The sequence below is a fragment of the Salvelinus namaycush genome, chromosome 2 (assembly GCF_016432855.1).
Source record: "Salvelinus namaycush isolate Seneca chromosome 2, SaNama_1.0, whole genome shotgun sequence".
Classification (NCBI taxonomy): Eukaryota; Metazoa; Chordata; class Actinopteri; order Salmoniformes; family Salmonidae; genus Salvelinus; species Salvelinus namaycush.
The window spans coordinates 64329204-64349708 of NC_052308.1; the positions used below are offsets into that span (position 1 = coordinate 64329204).

At 42.5% G+C, this 20505-nt stretch overlaps 1 protein-coding gene and 1 long non-coding RNA gene across 2 annotated transcripts in view; both read left to right on the forward strand.

Annotated features, from left to right (window-relative positions):
- Positions 1 to 1360: 1360 nt before the first annotated feature.
- On the forward strand, positions 1361 to 10346 carry LOC120065997. The gene is made up of 6 exons (XR_005478722.1): positions 1361 to 1496; positions 2509 to 2638; positions 3318 to 3484; positions 4344 to 4516; positions 5269 to 5435; positions 9172 to 10346. It is a non-coding gene; the product is annotated as an uncharacterized LOC120065997 (long non-coding RNA).
- Positions 10347 to 12098: 1752 nt separating this feature from the next.
- Positions 12099 to 20505, forward strand: part of LOC120066003 (SEC14-like protein 1) — a 47672-nt gene continuing 39265 nt past the window's right edge. Inside the window, exons 1-2 of the mRNA XM_039017043.1 lie at positions 12099 to 12411; positions 18105 to 18194. Of these exons, the coding sequence (XP_038872971.1) occupies positions 18132 to 18194 (63 nt within the window). The 5' untranslated portion in view covers positions 12099 to 12411; positions 18105 to 18131. The remainder of the gene's footprint in view (positions 12412 to 18104; positions 18195 to 20505) is intronic.

The window sequence follows — 20505 nt, forward strand, 5'->3', positions numbered from 1 at the left end:
ACTAAGTGTATGTTGTGTCGTAAGATGTTAATTAAAACCTCTACAGGATCGGTGGGTCCCCCGCGGGATGGTTGAGCTAACGTAGGCTAATGCGATCAGCATGAGGCTGTAAGTAACAAGAACATTTCCCGGGACATAGACATATCTGATATTGGCAGAAAGCTTAAATTATTGTTAATCTAACTGCACTGTCCAATTTATAGTACCTATTACAGTGAAATAATACCATGCTATTGTTTGAGGAGAATGCACAGTTATGAACTTGAAAATGTATTAATAAAGCAATTAGGCACATTTGGGCAGTCTGGAGTAGGATTAGATAGGGTAAATAGTTATTTTATAATATTATTTTATTTTAAAGAGAGAGCTAATAGTTGGCAGAGTGATTTTTCATTTTCCCAAATGTTATAGTACTGTATCACAAAGAATTGAATGTATACTGAACAAAAATATAAACAGAGTTACACAAGCATTTCGCTACACCCACAATAACATCTGCTAAACACGTATGTGACCAATAACATTTGATTATAAGGAAATCAGTAAATTTAAATAAATGCATTAGGCCCTAATGTATTGATTTCACATGACTGGGCAGGGGTGCAGCCATGGGTGGGCCTGGGGGGGCATAGGCCCACCCACTGGGGAGCCAGGCCCAGCCAATCAGATTCCCCCCCCCCCCCCCCCCCCCACAAAAGGGCTTTATTACAAACAGAAATACTCCTCAGTTTCATAAGCTGTCCGGGTGGCTGGTCTCAGACGATCCTGCCTGCAGGTGAAGAAGCCGAATGTGGAGTTCCTGGGCTGGCGTGGTTACATGTGAACTGCAGTTATGAGGCCGGTTGGACGTACTGCAAAATTCTCTAACATTATTCATATTAAATTCTCTGTCAACATTCCTGTAGACATTCCTGCAGTCAGTATCCCAATTGCACACTCCCTCAAAACTTGAGACATCTGTGGCATTGTGTTGTATGACAGAACTGCACATTCTAGACTGGCCTTTTATTGTCTGCAGCACAAGGTGCACCTGTGTAATGACCGTGCTGTTTACTCAGCTTCTTGATATGCCACACCTGTCAAGTGGATGCATTAACTTGGCAAAGGAGAAATGCTCACTTACCTGGGATGTAAACAAATTAGTGCACATAATTTGAGAGAAATAAGCTTTTGGTGCATATGGAACATTTCTGAGATCTTTTATTTCAGTTAATAAAACATGGGACCAACACTTTACATGTTGCGATTATATTTTTGTTCAGTATAGGTAGGTCGTGATTGGCCTCACTATCCAGTAGGTGGCGGTGTATGTATCTTAAATTGGATGCGATCCGCCAACACAATCCCAAAGAAGAAGTATTTTTATCATCGTCTGAGGCGGCAAGCTAGCAAAGCAGGGCTCATTTTTAACTTTTGTTAAAACCTTACATTTTGTTATGTATTGTGGAAAGGAGATGATTCGAATGGATGGACATGACCAAAACACATTGAACATGGTAAGAAATGTGTCCTTGCTAACCTGCCAGCCAAAAGCTAACGTTAGCTAGCTACGTTTGTTAAACGTCCAACCAGGCCAAACAAGTCTAACATTAGCTAGGACGATGACGGGGTTACATTTTCTAAAAAACGGGAACTTGTTTCTGGTAACTGTTGTATTTATAAAATGTATCTGGCCTAAATGTCACCGTATTCGCTATTTTGACCAGGGCACATAGGAAATAGGGTGCCATTTGGCAGTCACGGTACTCTAGCTAATCTGGGTTTGGGCAGGTCCTGCAGTGAAGCCATCATGGCCGTAGGCTGTAGCGTGTTATAATCTGGTGACTGATGTACACACTTTAAACCACCTATACTCATTTGAGACCCTTATTTCAAAGATGTAAATCTCTTCTAGCCATGGTAGTGAAAATTAGTAGGCGACTTTGATATTTATACATGACCCAAAACATTACGGGATGTTAATTGCTTGATGAATTCAGAAACCACACGTGTGTAGAAGTTTTCAATATACGTTGTATCAATATACATTTACTCAAGCGTTTCCATTATTTTGGTAGTTACCCGTATACTATAGCAGTGGGTTCTGTGAAGCCTGGCAATTGCAGTTGTGCGCATGTATACAGCAGTTTGACGCTCATGATACTGTACACAAACCATTGTCTTTAGAAAACATACGTTGGTCCCTTCCCTCTTTTTTTTGTGTTAATCTAAAATTCTGTAATGTATTTACTATTAAATTAAACTAAACTAGGTTCGTTTTTACTAGCCAGCTATCTAATTTAGTGGCAAAGGGGTACAATAGAAAAGAGTATAGGTTTGGCTAGTACTCCACTGCCAGAAAGATTCCCCTGTTGGTGGTAATGATGATACACGTTGTCCAGTAAAGGGTGTGTGTACTAGGATAAGATCAGGGGACAGAAAATATTCAAACATATGAAACCAATGTTTATCATCTCAACAATAAACTGCTCTACTAAAACATTTATCTTCTATGTTTCCCATCTGTAGTGGTTCAGCATATCTCAACGAGTCGGTTGTCCTTGAAGTCAAGAGATGCATGCTGACAATAAAGGTACACACATTTCTGTGGTGCCAAGATCATGGGTCCCTCTCACCTCTGCTGTAATTGGCCTACTGGGTAAGTAGGCTACATGGCTTGGCCTTTAGTCTGGCTTTTCCCCCCCTAAATGGCACACTATTCCCTACTTAGTGCACTACTTTTGTCCAGTGCTTTGGTCAAAATAGTGCACTATATAGGTACTAGGGTGCCATTAGGGAATCACTGTGTAAATAATCTGGTCTTGGGCAGGTGCTGCAGTGTAGCCGTCATGGCTGTATGCTGCAGCGTGCCTTGTTGAACCTAGACTATAACAGGGGGTTCTGTGAAGCTGCCCTGGCAGTTGCAGGTGTGAGCATGTATACAGCAGTTTGATGTTCATGTATGATACTGCAGAAAAACTTTGTCTTTAGATAACAGAAGTGTCTATCTTTTGTGTTGAAATAAATAAAATGCTGCAGACGTATTTACAATTCAATGAAACTAGATTTGACCAGCTAGTTAACTTTAGTGGCAGAGGGGTACTGTCGTGAAAAGGGTACACAGGTTTAGCTCGTAGTCTAGGCCCAGAAAGATTTCCCTGTTGGTGGTAATGATACACATCTTCCAGTGAGGCATACCAGGATAATATCAATAGTCATGAGGGACAGATCAAATGGTCTGTTTTATAAATTGAACTGTCTGACATATGGATCTAATGTTTATCATTTCAACAATAAGCTGCATACTAAAACACTTCTGTAATCTTTCCCACCTGTAGTGGTTCAGGATATTTTAACAAGTCACTGTCCTTGAAGTCACATGATGTGCGGCATTGAGACCAGATGCATGAAGGGCCAAAGCATAGAAATGGAATGACACAGATTCTATTTCCGTGGCGCCAAGATCCATGGATCCCTCTCACCTCTGCTGTAATTGGCCTACGTGGTAAGTAGGCTATATGGCTTGGCCTATAGTGTATCTGTCCCAAATGACTCCCTATTTAATGCAGTACTTTTGACCTGGGCTCGTATGGCTCTGGTCAGAAGTGGTGAACTATATAGGGAATGGTGTGTCATTCTGGACATGCATGCTTTTGATAATCTGGTCTTGGGCAGGTGCTGCAGTGTAGCTGTCATGGCTGTGTGCTGCAGCGTGCCTTGTTGGACCTAGACTATAACAGGGGGTTCTGTGAAGCTGCCCTGGCAGTTGCAGGTGTGAGCATGTATACAGCAGTTTGATGCTCATGTATGATACTGCAGACAAACTTTGTCTTTAGATAACAGAAGTGTCTCTTCTATCTTTTGTGTTGAAATAATCCTGTAGACGTATTTACAATTGAATTAAACTGGATTGGCTTTCGCCAACTAACTTTAGTGTGAAAGGGGTACTGTAGAATAGTATACAGGTTTAGTAGTCTAGTGCAGGGATGTCAAACTCATTTTATGGAGGGCTGAGTGTATGCTTCCTTTATATTTCCTTTCAATTTGTGTAATAAAGACTTAAACAACCAGGTGACTGGAGTTTCCAACAATTAATGAGCTGAATTGATCACGCAAGTACAAGGGAGCGAAAACCCGCAGACACTCGTCCCTCCAAGAAATGAGTTTGAGACGTGGTCTAGTGACAAAGATTTCCCTGTTGGTGATAACGTTGTCCAGTAGAGAGCATACTTTGTAGAAGATCAATACACTCATTAGGGACCAATCAAATATTCTTAAATTGAACTGTCTCACATATGAAACCAAAGTTTATCAGATCAGCAAACCTCTGTGCTAAAAACGTATCTTCTGTTTCTCACCTGTAGTGGGTTGGCATCTCATCGTGTCCGATGTCCTTGATGAACTCACATGATGGGGCGTCTATTGAGACCAGATGCATGATGACAATGAAGGGGCAAAGCATGGAAATATATTATTAACAGATTCGATTTCTGTTAGAAATGGGTCCCTCTCACCTCCGCTGTAATTGGCCTACTGGGTAAGTAGGCTACATGGCTTGGCCGATAGTCTGTGTTTGTCCCAAATTGCACACTATTCCCTACTTAGTGCACTGCTTTTTAGGGTATGTTGCTTGGGCTATAGTCTGGCTTTTTCACAATGGTGCCCTATTCCCCATTTAGTGCACTACTTTTGTCCAGGGCTTTGGTCAAAGTAGTGCACTATATAGGTACTAGGGTGACATTAGGGAATCACTGTGTAAATAATCTGGTCTTGGGCAGGTGCTGCAGTGTAGCCATCATGGCTGTATGCTGCAGCGTGCCTTGTTGGACCTAGACTATAACAGGGGGTTCTGTGAAGCTGCCCTGGCAGTTGCAGGTGTGAGCATGTATACAGCAGTTTGATGCTCATGTATGATACTGCAGACAAGTCTCTTTTAGAAAACTGAAGGTGTGTCCCTTCAAAAAAAAATGTTTAAATAAATCCAATGCTGTAGACGTATTTACAATTCAATGAAACTAGATTTTACCAGCTAGTTAACTTTAGTGGAAGAGGGGTACTGTCGTTTAAAGGGTACACAGGTTTAGCTCGTAGTCTGTGCCCAGAAAGATTTCCCTGTTGGTGGTAATGATACACATCTTCCAGTGAGGCATACCAGGATAATATCAATGGTCATGAGGGACAGATCAAATGGTCTGTTTTATAAATTGAACTGTCTGACATATGAAACTGTTAATCATTTCAACAATAAACTGCATACTAAAACACTTCTGTAATCTTTCCCACCTGTAGTGGTTCAGGATATTTTAACAAGTCACTGTCCTTGAAGTCACATGATGTGCGGCATTGAGACCAGATGCATGAAGGGCCAAAGCATAGAAATGGAATGACACAGATTCTATTTCCGTGGCGCCAAGATCCATGGATCCCTCTCACCTCTGCTGTAATTGGCCTACGTGGTAAGTAGGCTACATGGCTTGGCCTATAGTGTATCTGTCCCAAATGACTCCCTATTTAATGCAGTACTTTTGACCTGGGCTCGTATGGCTCTGGTCAGAAGTGGTGAACTATATAGGGAATGGTGTGTCATTCTGGACGTGCATGCTTTTGATAATCTGGTCTTGGGCAGGTGCTGCAGTGTAGCTGTCATGGCTGTGTGCTGCAGCGTGCTTTGTTGGGCCTAGACTATAACAGGGGGTTCTGTGAAGCTGCCCTGGCAGTTGCAGGTGTGAGCATGTATACAGCAGTTTGATGCTCATGTATGATACTGCAGACAAATGTCTAGAAAACAGATGTATGCCTTCCTAATGTATTTTATGGTGGTTAAATGCTGTAGGTGTATTTTGCAACGCCTAGCCTATTTCCTCATTGAATGTGTCATGCTTCGTAGGCTACGCCCACCATTTTCAACTTATCTTGTGTAAAAATTTGTCAATTACATAAGGGATAATCAAGGTGCTATGTGTTCTTTGGAAAATGGTGAACGACATGGAAGGCATGTTCTACGACGCGCTAGCGAAGTGGAACTTACCTCCCAGTGAGTTGCATTATTTTACAGAGAATGCGTAGAACCCCCACGTTGGTTATCCCTTGTGTCATGGCTATAATTTGACACAATTACCAGGAGAAAAGTGTTCGAAATCCACTGAAGTAGCTAGTAAGTTTAATTGATAGCTACAATAGTTGTCTTAGTAACCAAACAGACTTGCTTATTTAGCTTACCAAACCAGAGAAGACTCCCATTGGGCAATAGAGGAATCTATAACTCCTCGGTCAGCGGATTGTCACCCAATCATGTTCACATTGTCATGCAGCATCACTTGGTTGTTAAGCTGATCGTCATGCTCCTCAAAGTTAAAGTGACTATGCATCTATGATAAAGAGGGGTTGCGGGGGGTCACACAATGCAAATAGTCCGGGTAACCATTTGATTACCTGTTCAGTAGTCTTATGGCTTGGGGGAAAAACTGTTGAGAAGCTTTTTGACCTAGACTTGGAACTCCGGTACTGCTTGCCATGCGGTAGTAGAGAGAACAGTCTATGGCTGGGGTCTTTGACCATTTTTAGGGCCTTCCTCTGACGCCGCCTGGTGTAGAGGTCCTGAATGGCAGGCAGCTTAGCCCCAGTGATTTACTGGGCCGTACGCACTACCTTCTGTAGTGCCTTGCGGTCAGAGGGCCGAGCAGTTGCCGTACCAGGCAGTGACGCAACCTGTCAGGATGCTCTCGATGTTGCAGCTGTCGAACCTTTTGAGGATCTCAGGACCCATGCCAAGACTTTTTAGTTTCCTGAGGGGGAATAGGCTTTGTCGTGCCCTCTTCACGACTGTCTTGGTGTGTTTGGACCATTCTAGTTTGTTGTAATCCAGGCACTTGTCATCTCCCGTCTGGATTACTGCAACTCGCTGTTGGCTGGGCTCCCTGCCTGTGCCATTAAACCCCTACAAATCATCCAGAACGCCGCAGCCCGTCTGGTGTTCAACCTTCCCAAGTTCTCTCACGTCACCCCGCTCCTCCGCTCTCTCCACTGGCTTCCAGTTGAAGCTCGCATCCGCTACAAGACCATGGTGCTTGCCTACGGAGCTGTGAGGGGAACGGCACCTCAGTACCTTCAGGCTCTGATCAGGCCCTACACCCAAACAAGGGCACTGCGTTCATCCACCTCTGGCCTGCTCGCCTCCCTACCACTGAGGAAGTACAGTTTCCGCTCAGCCCAGTCAAAACTGTTCGCTGCTCTGGCACCCCAATGGTGGAACAAACTCCCTCACGACGCCAGGACAGCGGAGTCAATCACCACCTTCCGGAGACACCTGAAACCCCACCTCTTTAAGGAATACCTAGGATAGGATAAAGCAATCCTTCTGACCCCCCCCCCCCCCCCCCCCCCCTTAAAAGATTTAGATGCACTATTGTAAAGTGGCTGTTCCACTGGATGTCATAAGGTGAATGCACCAATTTGTAAGTCGCTCTGGATAAGAGCGTCTGCTAAATGACTTAAATGTAAATGTTGTTGATGTGGATACCAAGGAACTTGAAGCTCTCAACCTGCTCCACTACAGCCCCGTCGATGAGAATGGGGGCATGCTCAGTCCTCCTTTTCCTGTAGTCCACAATCATCTCCTTAGTCTTGGTTACGTTGAGGGATAGGTTGTTATTCTGACACCACCCGGCCAAGTCTGACTTCCTCCCTATAGGCTGTCTCGTCGTTGTCGGTGTTCAGGCCTTCCACTGTTGTCGTCTGCAAACTTGATGGTGTTGGAGTTGTGCCTGGCCATGCAGTCGTGGGTGAACAGGGAGTACATGAGGGGACTGAGCACGTACCCCTGGGGAGCTCCAGTGTTGAGGATCAGCGTGGCAGATGTGTTGCTACCTACCCTCACCACCTGGGGGCGGCCCGTCAGGAAGTCCAGGATCCAGTTGCAGAGGGAGTTGTTTAGGCCCAGGATCCTTAGCTTAGTGATGAGCTTTGAGGGCACTATGGTGTTGAACACTGAGCTGTAGTCAATGAATAGCATTCTCACATAAGTGTTCCTTTTGTCCAGGTGGGAAAGGGCAGTGTTGAGTGCAATAGAGATTGCATCATCTGTGGATTTGTTTGGGCGGTATGCAAATTGGAGTGGGTCTACGGTTTCTGGGATAATGGTGTTGATGTGAGCCATTACCAACCTTTCAAAGCACATCATGGCTATGGACGTAGAGTGCTACGGGTCTGTAGTCATTTAGGCAGGTTGCCTTTGTGTTCTTGGGCACAGGGACAATGGTGGTCTGCTTGAAACATGTTGGTATTAGACTCAATCAGGAACATGTTGAAAATTTCAGTGAAGACACCTGCCAGTTGGTCAGCACATGCCCAGAGCACATGTCCTGGTAATCCGTCTGGCCCTGCAGCCTTGTGTATGTTGACCTGTTTAAAGGTCTTACTCACGTCGGCTACGGAGAGCGTGATCACACAGTCGTCGGGAACAGCTGATGCTCTCATGCATGCCTCAGTGTTGCTTGCCTCAAAGCAAGCATAGAAGTGATTTAGCTCGTCTGGTAGGCTCGTGTCACTGGGCAGCTCGCGGCTGTGCTTCCCTTTGTAGTCTGTAGTAGTTATCAAGTTTAATCCTTATTGTTGCTAGCTTCACATAGATGGGTCTGACACCATTAATCAAATAAGAACTTTCTTATAAATTAGGGTTATTTTAGATGACATGTAGCTATATAGTTAGCTACTGAAACATATGTCTTTTTGCTATGTTTTTGAGGAAGAACATATTTTGCATACATGAGCTAGCTAGCTTTTTTTATGACCAGCACTGTAGGTGCGCGAGACAACTTTACCAGCATCAAAGCATACGTATCGATGAATCGTTGTGACATTTGAAATGCGAGTGATTGTGTAATAACTACGTAAAAAAATGTATGAACGCGTTAAATTATTATGTGACGTGCGGTCATATTCAGCTCCTGATTGGTCGACAAGCAAAGACCCAAACGGCGTTCCATAGAAATCCTGGTTGAGAATTAAATGACTGAACAAATGAACAACGAAACAGCACAGCATGTAAGTGAAATAAATGGGTTTTGATTATGTTTTACTGGTAATGGGGACATGCGTAAATGCCAACAAAATAACATTTTTGTCAGTGTGTGTGTGTAACCTTTATTTAAGCTAGGCAAGTCTGTTAAGAACCGATTCTTATTTCCAATGAAGGCCTACCCTGGACAAACACGGACAACGCTGGGCCAATTGTGCTCCACCCTATGGGACTCAATCACGGCCGGATGTGATACAGCCTGGATTCGAACCAAGGACTGTAGTGACGCCGTCTCTGCACATTCTCTGCAACTCTTCCACGTGTCCTTGGTGTATAAGAGATTCTTTTGTCTATATAACTGTTCAAATAATGGTTAATAATCTAATGGGGGCTCCATTAAAATGTATTCTGTACGTTATTCTTTAAATGTTACTGTCAATAGGCTTATTACAAATATGCATTGAGAAACAATAAATGATCTGAGTCCGTGTCAATGTTTAAATCAGATAAATTGAGGTCTGGGGGGAAACGAACACATTTGAGTTGAATTCTCCTTTAATTATGCAAGAAAGGAATGTCAGTCTAGCTATGTTTCTGCTGTTAGCACGCTGCAGCACAGCTACAGTGCAAAACAATGGCTACCCAATTGATGCCGATATTGTTATGTTTGGCTTTTTAAGCCGATGGTTGCTAACCAGGGGTGGGATAATGTCACTGTGCCGTTGATTGGATAGCAGCCGGGAGCTTTGTTTATGACCGTTTGCGATAGAACGCAAAAAAATAAAAGCAAGCATTTTCACAATTGTTGGAGACCCCTGGTATAAAGTTTCCTAACCCATCTGTTTGAACCCCCAAGGAGGTGATGCCCTGCTGTGCCCCTCTTCAGCCCAGTGGGTTCTGACTGGTCAGTTGATGCACTTCCTCTTGTGTTAGGTTTTGCACCACTTCCTGGTTCCAACAAATGTCCTGATGGAGTGAAGGAGCAGAATCAAACTAACCGTTGATGTTTTGACTGATGTATATTCATAGAACGAGATTAAATGTTATGTATAGTTGTGTATTGTCATCAGGAGAACTATTTGTCAAAGATTCAGTGAAGTATGATATTATCAACTTCCTCAAGGAGAAGGTAGCAAGCAACAAATGCTACAACCATGGAAAATGTATTCATGACAATGTTATTGCAATGACCTTGCAGGGGGCTCTAACAACTTGACTCTCAGCCAAGACCATATCACATTTGTGTGAATGTATTTCTGGAACATGCTGTTCTCTTGGTGTAAACTAATGTGGCATGATGTCAGAACTGTAGTTTTGCCTTACAATTGTTCATGACTCATCAATAAAATTAGTAAACAAATAAAAAATGTCCATGTCAATCTATTCATTTTTAATGCAGTAGAAATGTAACCAACTGAAGGCATTTGCACCACCTACTGTAGTTTGATCTTGGTGGGTTTGATGGTAGACGTTGGTTTGCTGCTGAATGGATGTGATGTTACTAGTTTGCCTTAGAATGGAGACAACTACATTTCAATCGGCACTAGCCATCTGTGCTAAATGTCTTGCATACTTAGTGTGTAATTCCATGGCCCGAAGAATAAGCTTCGTCCCAAGGCTGCTGCTTATGCCCAGAAGGCCTTGTCATTGATGGCACTGTTATGAAATATGAGCTAAAATCCCTATGTTTGACACGCACATGTGCTCAGAATGGCGAGGATAGACTGACATTGCCCTGTGTGGATCTTAAACAGGATTATCTTAGATCTAAACTCTGTGTAGATAACTACATGTGCATGATTCCACAGCCATGTGAAATGTTTACATATTGCAGCTGAATGCAAATTATTCTTACCTCTTAATTTCCCTGCTGGGATTTGGCGTTCTCAAATGGTTATCCAACAGGAAGCCCTGCCCTAGGGGAAGTGGGTAATTGTGGAACCTCACATGTAAAGCATTTGAGGACACAAGGCTATGCCTTACACAATAGTCCCCCTGTGCCATAATGTCATAACTTTATCAAATTGAATCAATGGAATGTTGATAAAGGCATTGCAGCGGTGGAAGCAGATATTACATGGCTAATGAGGTTAGTATTAAATGTCATTACCAGCTCAGTCAAGTAAAACAAAGTCATACGTTTTCATGTTAGATGGAAATCCTGAAACTATCTTGTCAAATGCTTCGTTCTTTGTATCCCATGACTCATTTTGCTGTACAGTACACTGGTGATTTGAATTCCCGATGATGAGTCAATGCAGCCTACTGAACATATTGCTCATGCAATTGTATCTTATACATTAAGCATAACTTAATAATTTTGGGGGACCCTTCAACTCATGCTTATGATCTACTGTACTGCCAACTTAGGCCACACTTTTTTGAAAGACTGGCATGTGCACATGGACTTGGATAACTAAGCTGAAAGCCAGTAAATGGGTTCTAGACTGAGTTGTGAAGGTCATGTCATGCTGTATTTTAAATGGATAAAGCCCTCTTTTAAATTATACGAGATTGAGGGATTTAGATTATATTTGAGTGTAGAATTAGGCAAATATTATTTTATAAATGTAGTATGGATTTTAGGGGATCCACACAGTAAATTATTCATTTTGTAAACAAGTATGGTGAAATGGACCAATTAACACATGTCACATGGGCATATTGTCCAATATCATGAATTGATGCATGGTCATGATATGAAACTTTTGTTCAAATGTGCATATGCACAGTTTTCAGTGAAGATGACAGCTTCACTCATATCATGTAGCTTTTTCCTCTGTCGCCCGTCACAGTATAAAGAACATTTGACATTAATTGTATGACAGCTCAATCAGGAACATGTTTATTATAACCCAATTGTAGGTCATCTGTCATGTCTCCTAATATTCTGTCCCATCACTCAACTATTATTTCCCTGATAGGCCTACATATTGATTTAGAAACTGATTTATATTCAATGATTTTTTATTGTAATCGCATATGCACCACACCGCGGCACTGCTGAGCTCTGTCTGTACCAAAGGGGGAGGGGCGAAACTGTCAATGAGAAAGCTCGAGCTTTCAAATACATTCATTCTCTCCAGTACTCAAGGCTCAAACCTTCAGCTGGCTGTCTTTAGCTCGCTAGCTGCATCTGATATCTTTTCGCTATGAAAACCCAATTCTGAACCTGTTGTTAGCTAGCTATGCCTTTTTAAAGTGCTGTTGTCGCTATCAGGTCGATGGCTGATTGGCTAGCAAAACAGCTAGCTAACGTTCAGCACTCGTTCGTCACCGACCGGCGAAAAAGGAACCGAATAAGGCTATGGATTAACAGTATAACTGTACTTGAGTTTCCTCTTCAGTCAAAATAATACGAGACAAATATATCGAAAGAAGCAGATAATTGTTAAAGAAATTCCGATAATTCATTGGTGAGTGTCATTTATATTTGTTAAGTTAACGTATTACCTGCAAGGCACGCCTGTAGTGATTGTGTACAGTGATGACTAGCTAATGCAGGCTAAATAGCCTAAACCATCCTTTTAACGACTTCACACAGGCTTCTACATGTTATATAGGGTCTGTGTGAGTGTCACTCACTGAGCATCACTGAGTGAGTGTTTTTGATTTCTGAAGGGCTCAACTATAGGTGTTTGAGTGGCTCTGGCACAGCTTGTTTGTACAGTAGATTACAGCGCTGCTGGCCATCGCTATGGCGTATTGGTTAACAGTGAACAAAGAACCTGTATTGTATTCTGGTTTGGTTTCTGAAATGTCACCTGTTATTTTCCCCTTGACTTACATCTTTTGTTCAACAGGGAAATATCATCTCTCTCTAATACATGACGGTAACAATTGTTCACCTGTTTTAAGTAGCCTAAATAACCCCTATAGTTGGCTAAATGGAAAGGTTTAGCCTAGTTTCACTTTAGTAGACTATGATTAGCTTTTACAGACAGTAGCATAGATGTAGCTTGGTGCCGGTCTTCTGCTCTCTTGCCAACTATGAAATTGTCATGCCAAATTTCATTTGAAAAAACAGGCTGACACCCAGGCTAGTGTGACGTTTTAGTTGAAAAGCCCCATATCCCTCAGAAGTATAGCTCTGGTCCAGTGCGTTACGTGCGGCTTATGCCTTAAACGTTGGAGTCTCAAGCCGAACCTAACGCCCTGGTTGGATCAGACCTACCAGAAGTAGTGCTGTGTAGCAAGTGTTAACACCACTATCACACAATGTCCCTTCCTTGCCGCACGGCTGCTGAAAAAGTCAAGCAACACTTGCTTAGTAACATGTATCTGCACTTTAAATAAATCAACAACACTGAACAAGTAAGGTATGCCATGTGCTAAGACTGGGCAGGTACTCCGCCTGTCTTTACATGTCCTTGTCGGAACAGGTTTACAGCAACACTTACATTTCACAATGTGATTTTTGTTTTGATCTTGTACATCTGGGTTGTGTTCAGTAGGCACAAAGCATAAGAAAATGGTCTGAAACAGGGAGGTAGTACAATCTGAACCTGTCCAGCAAGAAGCGCTCGTTGTGCCCCAAATAAACACATCCCAGGCTTACCCAATAGCTGTTTGACAGGGCAATTCCACGCCTGGACAGCCCGGAAATATTTAACGTATCTCAGATTGGTCTGGCAATTCCCACATAGAAACTTTGTGAGGAAGAATGTTTGACATGCTTTTCACATTTGTATCACAAACCATTAGAGAAAGTGGCAATTTTAGGCCCTTTTTAGACTATAGGGCCTACATTCCTCCTGTAAGACCCTATGAGCTGTGAACCGTACAAGATAACGTCTGTGTCCAAATACCCATACTAGCGTACTAAATACGTAGTATGTGTTAAAGAAAGTGTTATAGTTGCACGATATATCGGTGAACATATCGGAATCGGACGATATTAGCTAAAATTGCCAACATCGGTATCGGCCCGATGTCTAGTTTAATGTTGATGTTAAAAACCGATGTCAAAGCTACCGTGCATACTTTTATAACGTAGGTACATGACGTAATGACACCACGTAAAATTTTGCGCTACAAGTGCAACACAGCATTCCTAACCTAGCCCACAATGTCTGCTGTGTGGATTGAGCAGTCAACAAGTCGAGCAGTCATTTGAAAGAGTAAGAAGATTTCAGCGAGACAACTCAAAGGAGAAGTCCATTAAAGCCAAGATAATGGAATTCATTGCCCTTGACAATCAACCGTTCTCTGTCGTGGGTGATGTTGGCTTTCACCGACTGGTCGAGCACCGGTACACACTACCAAGTGCGCTATTTTTCAGATGTTGCCCTACCGGAGATACACAGTAATAGCGTCACTGTTATTAGCTTCACAACATACATACTATGGAAGGCAGTTTGGTTCTTTGCGTGTCAAAAAAGGATACAGTAGCACTGTCAAAGCTGTACAAAAAAGTCTGCAAACACCGGCCACGAACGATGTGTTTACAATACCGCTTTGGTAATATAGCATAATTTGTTCGACCGCAACTTCTGGGGTAGCTAGCTTTAGCTTGGTACCTAGCTAGCACCAATACAACCAGCCTGAAAACAATGACCAGTAGAAACTGCAGTCATTTTCATTATTCTTAGCAATGATTTAGGAATCCTTGTAAGTATTAGCTAGGTTGCCACTTGTTGTTCGCCTTTTGAAATTGAACTTCAGTTCATGAAAATAAATAGCTAGTCAGCTACTTAACCCTGCTGCCCAAAGCTAACGTTTTAAGTAGGCAGCTAGCTTCACAATAAGGATTAGGCACAATAGTGGAATTTGCGGTTTGCCTTCAAAATAAAAGTGTGCCGTTGACAGTGATGCAAATGAATACAAATAGTACAATTATGCCATACCTTCATTTTGAAGGCTAACCGCAAAGTCCTAATCCTTATTGTGTGGCTAATCCTTATTGTGGCTAGCTTCACATAGATGCATCCGACCACCATTAATCAAGTAAGAACTGTCTTGTAAATTAGGGTTATTTTAGATGACACCTAGCTATATAGTTAGCTAGCTAACTACTGAAACAGATGTCGTTTTGCTATGTTTTTGGGGAAGAACATTGTTTGCATCCATGAGCTAGCTAGCTTTTTTTTATGACCAGTACTGTAGATGTGTGAGACAACTTTACCAGCATCATAGCATACGTATCGATGAATCGTTGTGACATTTGAAATGCGAGTGATAGTGTAATCAATGTGTAATAACTACGTAAAAAATGTATGCAGTCATATTCAGGTCCTGATTGGTCAAATAGTGTTATTTGACGTGTATCTTTTTTGACACGCAAAGACCCAAACGGCGTTCCATAGAAATCCTGGTTGAAAATTAAACGTCTGAAAAATGAACAACAAAACAGCACAGCAAGTAAGTGAAATAAATAGGTTTTGATTATGTTTTACTGGTAATGGGGACATGCGTAAATGCCAACAAAATAACATTTTGGTCTGTGTGTGTGTAACCTTTATTTAACTAGGCAAGTCAGTTAAGAACAAATTCTTATTAACAATGACGGCCCGGGCCAATTGTGTGCCATCCTATGAGACTCCCAATTACGGCCGGATGTGATACAGCCTGGATTCGAACCAGGGACTGTTACGCCTCTTGTACTGAGATGCAGTGCCTTGGACCGCTGCGTCCGTGTTAACTATTTAACTGTACTAGAATGCTTAAAAGGCTGCAAAAATTAAAAATATCGGGTATCATTTTTTGTTGGCAAGGAAAATATCGGGTATCGGACATAAAGGTAATTTCGGTGCATCACTAGTGGTGCATCATTAGTTATAGTATGTGACATTTTGAAAATGGCGAATGTGTTGCAATTGCGTTGACCCCCACCATTAGTTTATTTTGGTACAGTTTGTCAATTTATCTGATTAGCAGCTGTTAGACACGTGAGTCAGAAAAGATGACTGAATTCTACTAGATTAGCACTCGGTTATGTTAGGGCAGGAGATCCTGTATAAACACAAACTCACATCCTTGACAACTTCCTTCACAACAGCTCTGCGCTGCTCCGCGAAACACAAGAAGTATGGATGTCCTGACTTCTGCAGATGCCATATCACCGTAAATGTTGCAAGGCCAATGCAGACGTTGGATTGACCATGCAGAATGCACAATGCACGTCTTTCTCTGCTAATTTGTGCAAATTCATTGTTTCATAACTTCATTGTGTGAATTGTTTGCGTTTGATTGTTAGTGTCTATCAATTCCCCATTACATACAGTAGATCACCAGTAGTACAATTACTGGCCTGCGTGCAAATGTAGGCATATAAATGTGTCCATTTGGGAATCTGATCGTATTTCTGAATTGGCTTAACGCACCACCACTAATGAGCTGTGGAGCTTCTCAAAGTAATGTTTTCTTTACATCAGACAGCAAGCAAACAGTCTGTTTTTACATTAATTGAGAATGACAATAGTTCCTAAAAGTATTTGAAAAATCTTTCCAGCTTTCTCCCTTTCGATAACCACTCAGCGGGAAAGGGAAAATGTCATGCTCTGATCCAGTGGAAATGTCATACAATAGGACTACTTAATGACTTCTTATCCGTTGCGCAAATAGCCTACAGCTGTGTCTGTCCCGAGTTCAATGGCACAGGAAACTCTGAAGGCCCAGAATAATTTATCATATTGCCCATGTTAATAGTTGATACGTTTCAAGTTCGTTGCAGACAATGTGATTCATATGATATTTATTATCAGGATATTTTCTACCTACAGGCTACAATGTTTTTATTTGTTGGCTTTATAGGCAATTTTTACATAGTTGGCATTGGCAATATAAGTTACTTTTTAGCATTGTATAATTTTCTATTAGATTTGGATATAATTTAGATATACGAAGACGTTATTATAAATGAGATGAAACAGTTTCACGAAAATATGCACATGAAAACTTTAACTGGCAAGCAGATTGGTAGAAAGGTTAAGATTATTTGGCATTCCACTTGAGAAAGATTGCCGACTCCTCGTGTAGCCTATTACAGGCAACTTCGGGAGAGTAATGGCAGAATCTGCAAAAGCCAGTAGAAGTGGGAGGAGAATGGTCGGGTTAAGTTTTAGTTTTTTGTTATCTTGATCTCTGGCTCCCTCTTGGGTTATTTGTCTTATTTCATCAAAGAGAGGTGTGCTTAAGGCATCAGACAAGCTCAATGCATATATACTTGATTTTATTAAAACACAGGGTTTGTCCTATATATTGAAAAATACACATTTTAACATTTTGACCAATCCAAATATGCAGTGGAACATTCCAGCGTTTTCAGGGACCACATCTGTTGGCTCTATCAGGACCATAGCCTAGTCCTACTGTATTTACCAACGTCTGCACTGTGGTGGTTACCAACACTAAGTTCTTGGAATGCGCTGCTTACATTTTACATCACAGAGGATGCATTAATTCATCCGTTCTCTACGGCCAACCACCCATTCATGCGTTTACGTAGGCTGTAGTGCAGTATTAATGACCCCCAAGCTTTCAGCTCTACTGCTAGCTCCACATAATATTTACATATGCATCAATGTAGGTCTACCTGAATAGTTTATCAGTCATGCGGTTGTGACTAGTTGGCACTTAGCAGTCCCTGACTTTCCAGTATTTGGCCATGTCTATCTCTGTTCCCTATGCAGTTAAGTTCCTGAATGGGTGATGTATGGTGCAAAACGCTGCATTCATTGATCAGTTCAATGAGACGCGCTTCCTCACCCACGGCAGAGGAAAGTGCCTTCCTGCAGGCAATGACTGCAGACAAACTGCCAAGTACTCCGGGCTCCCCGCCAGCTGCTACACACACACACACACACACACACACACACACACACACACACACACACACACACACACACACACACACACACACACACACACACACACACACACACACACACACACACACACACACAAACAAACCTGGCTTACTTAATGACATGTCAGATGCCTCCAGCGGGGCCATCCAGAACGATACTGCCATTTTACCAACTCAAGCACTATTTTCTTTGTGTGTTACGCACCCAGTCTAATGCAGTCTGGCCCATTTTTGTCTAATCTCACCAAGACAAGTCTATGATGTTGGTTATATAAGCTCTAATATCAGATTGTTTTCTCTCAGGTCGTTGGCACCACAGTCGTTCCCACCATGGTGCAGAAGTATCAGTCACCCATCAGGGTGTACAAGCAGCCTTTTGAGCTGGTGATGGAGGTAAGTGTTACTCTGCCCTATACTCTTGACCTCCATTGAAGCCCCACATGAATATTAGATGTACTGTAGTGGTTATGCAACGGTAATGAATGGGTCCCCAAGACCACCTCTAGGAATTGGTGGGTAAGGACGTTAGGGCAACCTTGTCCTTCATATGATTGACTAGAAGTTGACAACATGGTTGTTTGAGATGTAGCCTAGGTCTAACAAATACCCAGGCAGTAGTGGTTGGGTTATGTAATGGTAATGAATGGGTCCCCAAGACCACCTTGAGGGAAGGGTTGGTAAAGTACATTAGGGCAACCTTGGCTTCATATTGAACATGTGTGCCACATGATGTGTGGTCGTGTTGCACTGTGGCGTACTATCTAGCTGCTTGTGTCTAACATGCACTAAGCAGTCATAATACTTTGATGGTCTTCGACTGGTCTTCTTGACTGATCATTTGTGTAATGTACCAAGCAGACCGCTCAAGAATTGTCCAGCCAAGTCCAGTCCAGGATGCACAAATCACTTCTAGTCCATCTAGTATGTAGACAACTCAAACCTCCACACCATCTCAGGCCATGTCCGTGCACCAACCCTTTTAATATCTGAATAGCAAATGGTGGGCACTGTTATGTTGAACAGAAGTACCACTGCTGAATTGGTTGCTGGTCTGTTTCCTCTGTTAAATGCAGCACCTGTGCAGGCTTTTGGTGAGTGAGTGTCTTCTGGCTCCTATAGTATGATTGAGTTGTACTCACTCAGATAAGATGAGGGGATGCGTGCAGTACACAACCTGGAAGTGTAGACGTAGCGTCTGCCTCGGTCTGTCTGTACTCTCTCTCTCTCTCTCCTCCACTCTCTCTGCATCAATGAGTATGGTTACATGCACACAATAATGCGACCTATTGTGGATAGTCAGATTAATATAATAGTTCGGTTAAAGCGTTTACGTGCTTTGCAAGAACAATTTCCTTAATAATCTTGTTTCCATGGAGACATCTGAAATCGGGCTACCTGATGGCACTCTGATAAATGCAGGAATTCCAAAATAAACGTTCTACCACAGCGACCATGTTATTTTTGGGAAGCATATTTAATTCTGAGAACTACTTTGCATATATTCAGCTGTTCCAAACTCACTTCACTCACGCTAAAGATGGACTCTCACTCGGCTGGTGCTGGCACATGCGCAGATCAAACGCACAGCTGGAACGCTGATTTTAAACCAGGTGTTGTAATCCGCGTATGCGTACATAGATTTTGACCTTACGCCGACGTAAGGTGTTTACATGATTATTGCATAATATGCCTACTGCCTTAACCAGTTTAAATCAAATTATTACTGTACACGTTAACGCACTCACTGTCCTTCTCTTTTTCATTCTCTTTTGCTCCATCTTTCTCCCTCTTTTGGCACCTCTCTTCCTCCCCCTCTCTTTCTATCTCTGCTCAGCCTCCAGAGCTAGAGGACAGGACTGTCAGGCAGGGCTGTCACAGAGGGTTCACTGAGTAAACGGTTCAGTGGCAGATGAGCAGTGGAAAAACACTGGCTTATTCAGCCTATCCACAGTACCACAGTACAGTGGCTACATGCCGGCAGGCGCATGTACACTACATTAAACTGTGTTATGGTGGGTTATCATCAGAATAATTCTCTGTGGTAACTTAGTAGTGTTACTTCCTGACCGTGTTTCACAAAGCTAGGAGGAGGACGATAATTCATAATTTTGGTTAACCACATCTTGCTTTACTTAATAGGTGTTGTTACTCAGTTTTCATTGGGAAATCAAGGTTGGCCAACTTTAAGACCTGTAACTATTTCCAGAAGACATGCAATCAAAGCATTGTTTTTTGTTCAATCCAATTTAACTGCGCTTCAATTGAATGTGATTCAATAAACTATTTTGAGGTGGGCTATTGTAGCCATGCATGCAGGTTTTATTTGCTGCCTCAAATCAGCTTTCTCCACTAAAGCGAAGAGGAGGCAAATCTCCTTAGCGCTGGGCTTGGTGAAAGGTGGGCAAGCACTGGACAGGGGGCTATAAATAGTCGGTGAGTGGAGGCTGCTCAAACGCTACACCTGGGGGACAGCAGGGGAGGAGGAGGGGGACTGGACTGGACTGAAATGGCAGGAAATCCACATTGGGCTGCCTGAGGGGGCATCCGAGCTGGGATGAGCTGCCTTAAGGCTTCGGTTCGGCTAGGTGAAATGATTTGATGTTGCTCGCATGCACTCTTAAAAGACCCTCTCATGAAAAACGAGAAATAAGCTGCAATAGTACTGTTTGTCCATCTTGAGACGCTGTAGGCAGTGTACACTTCC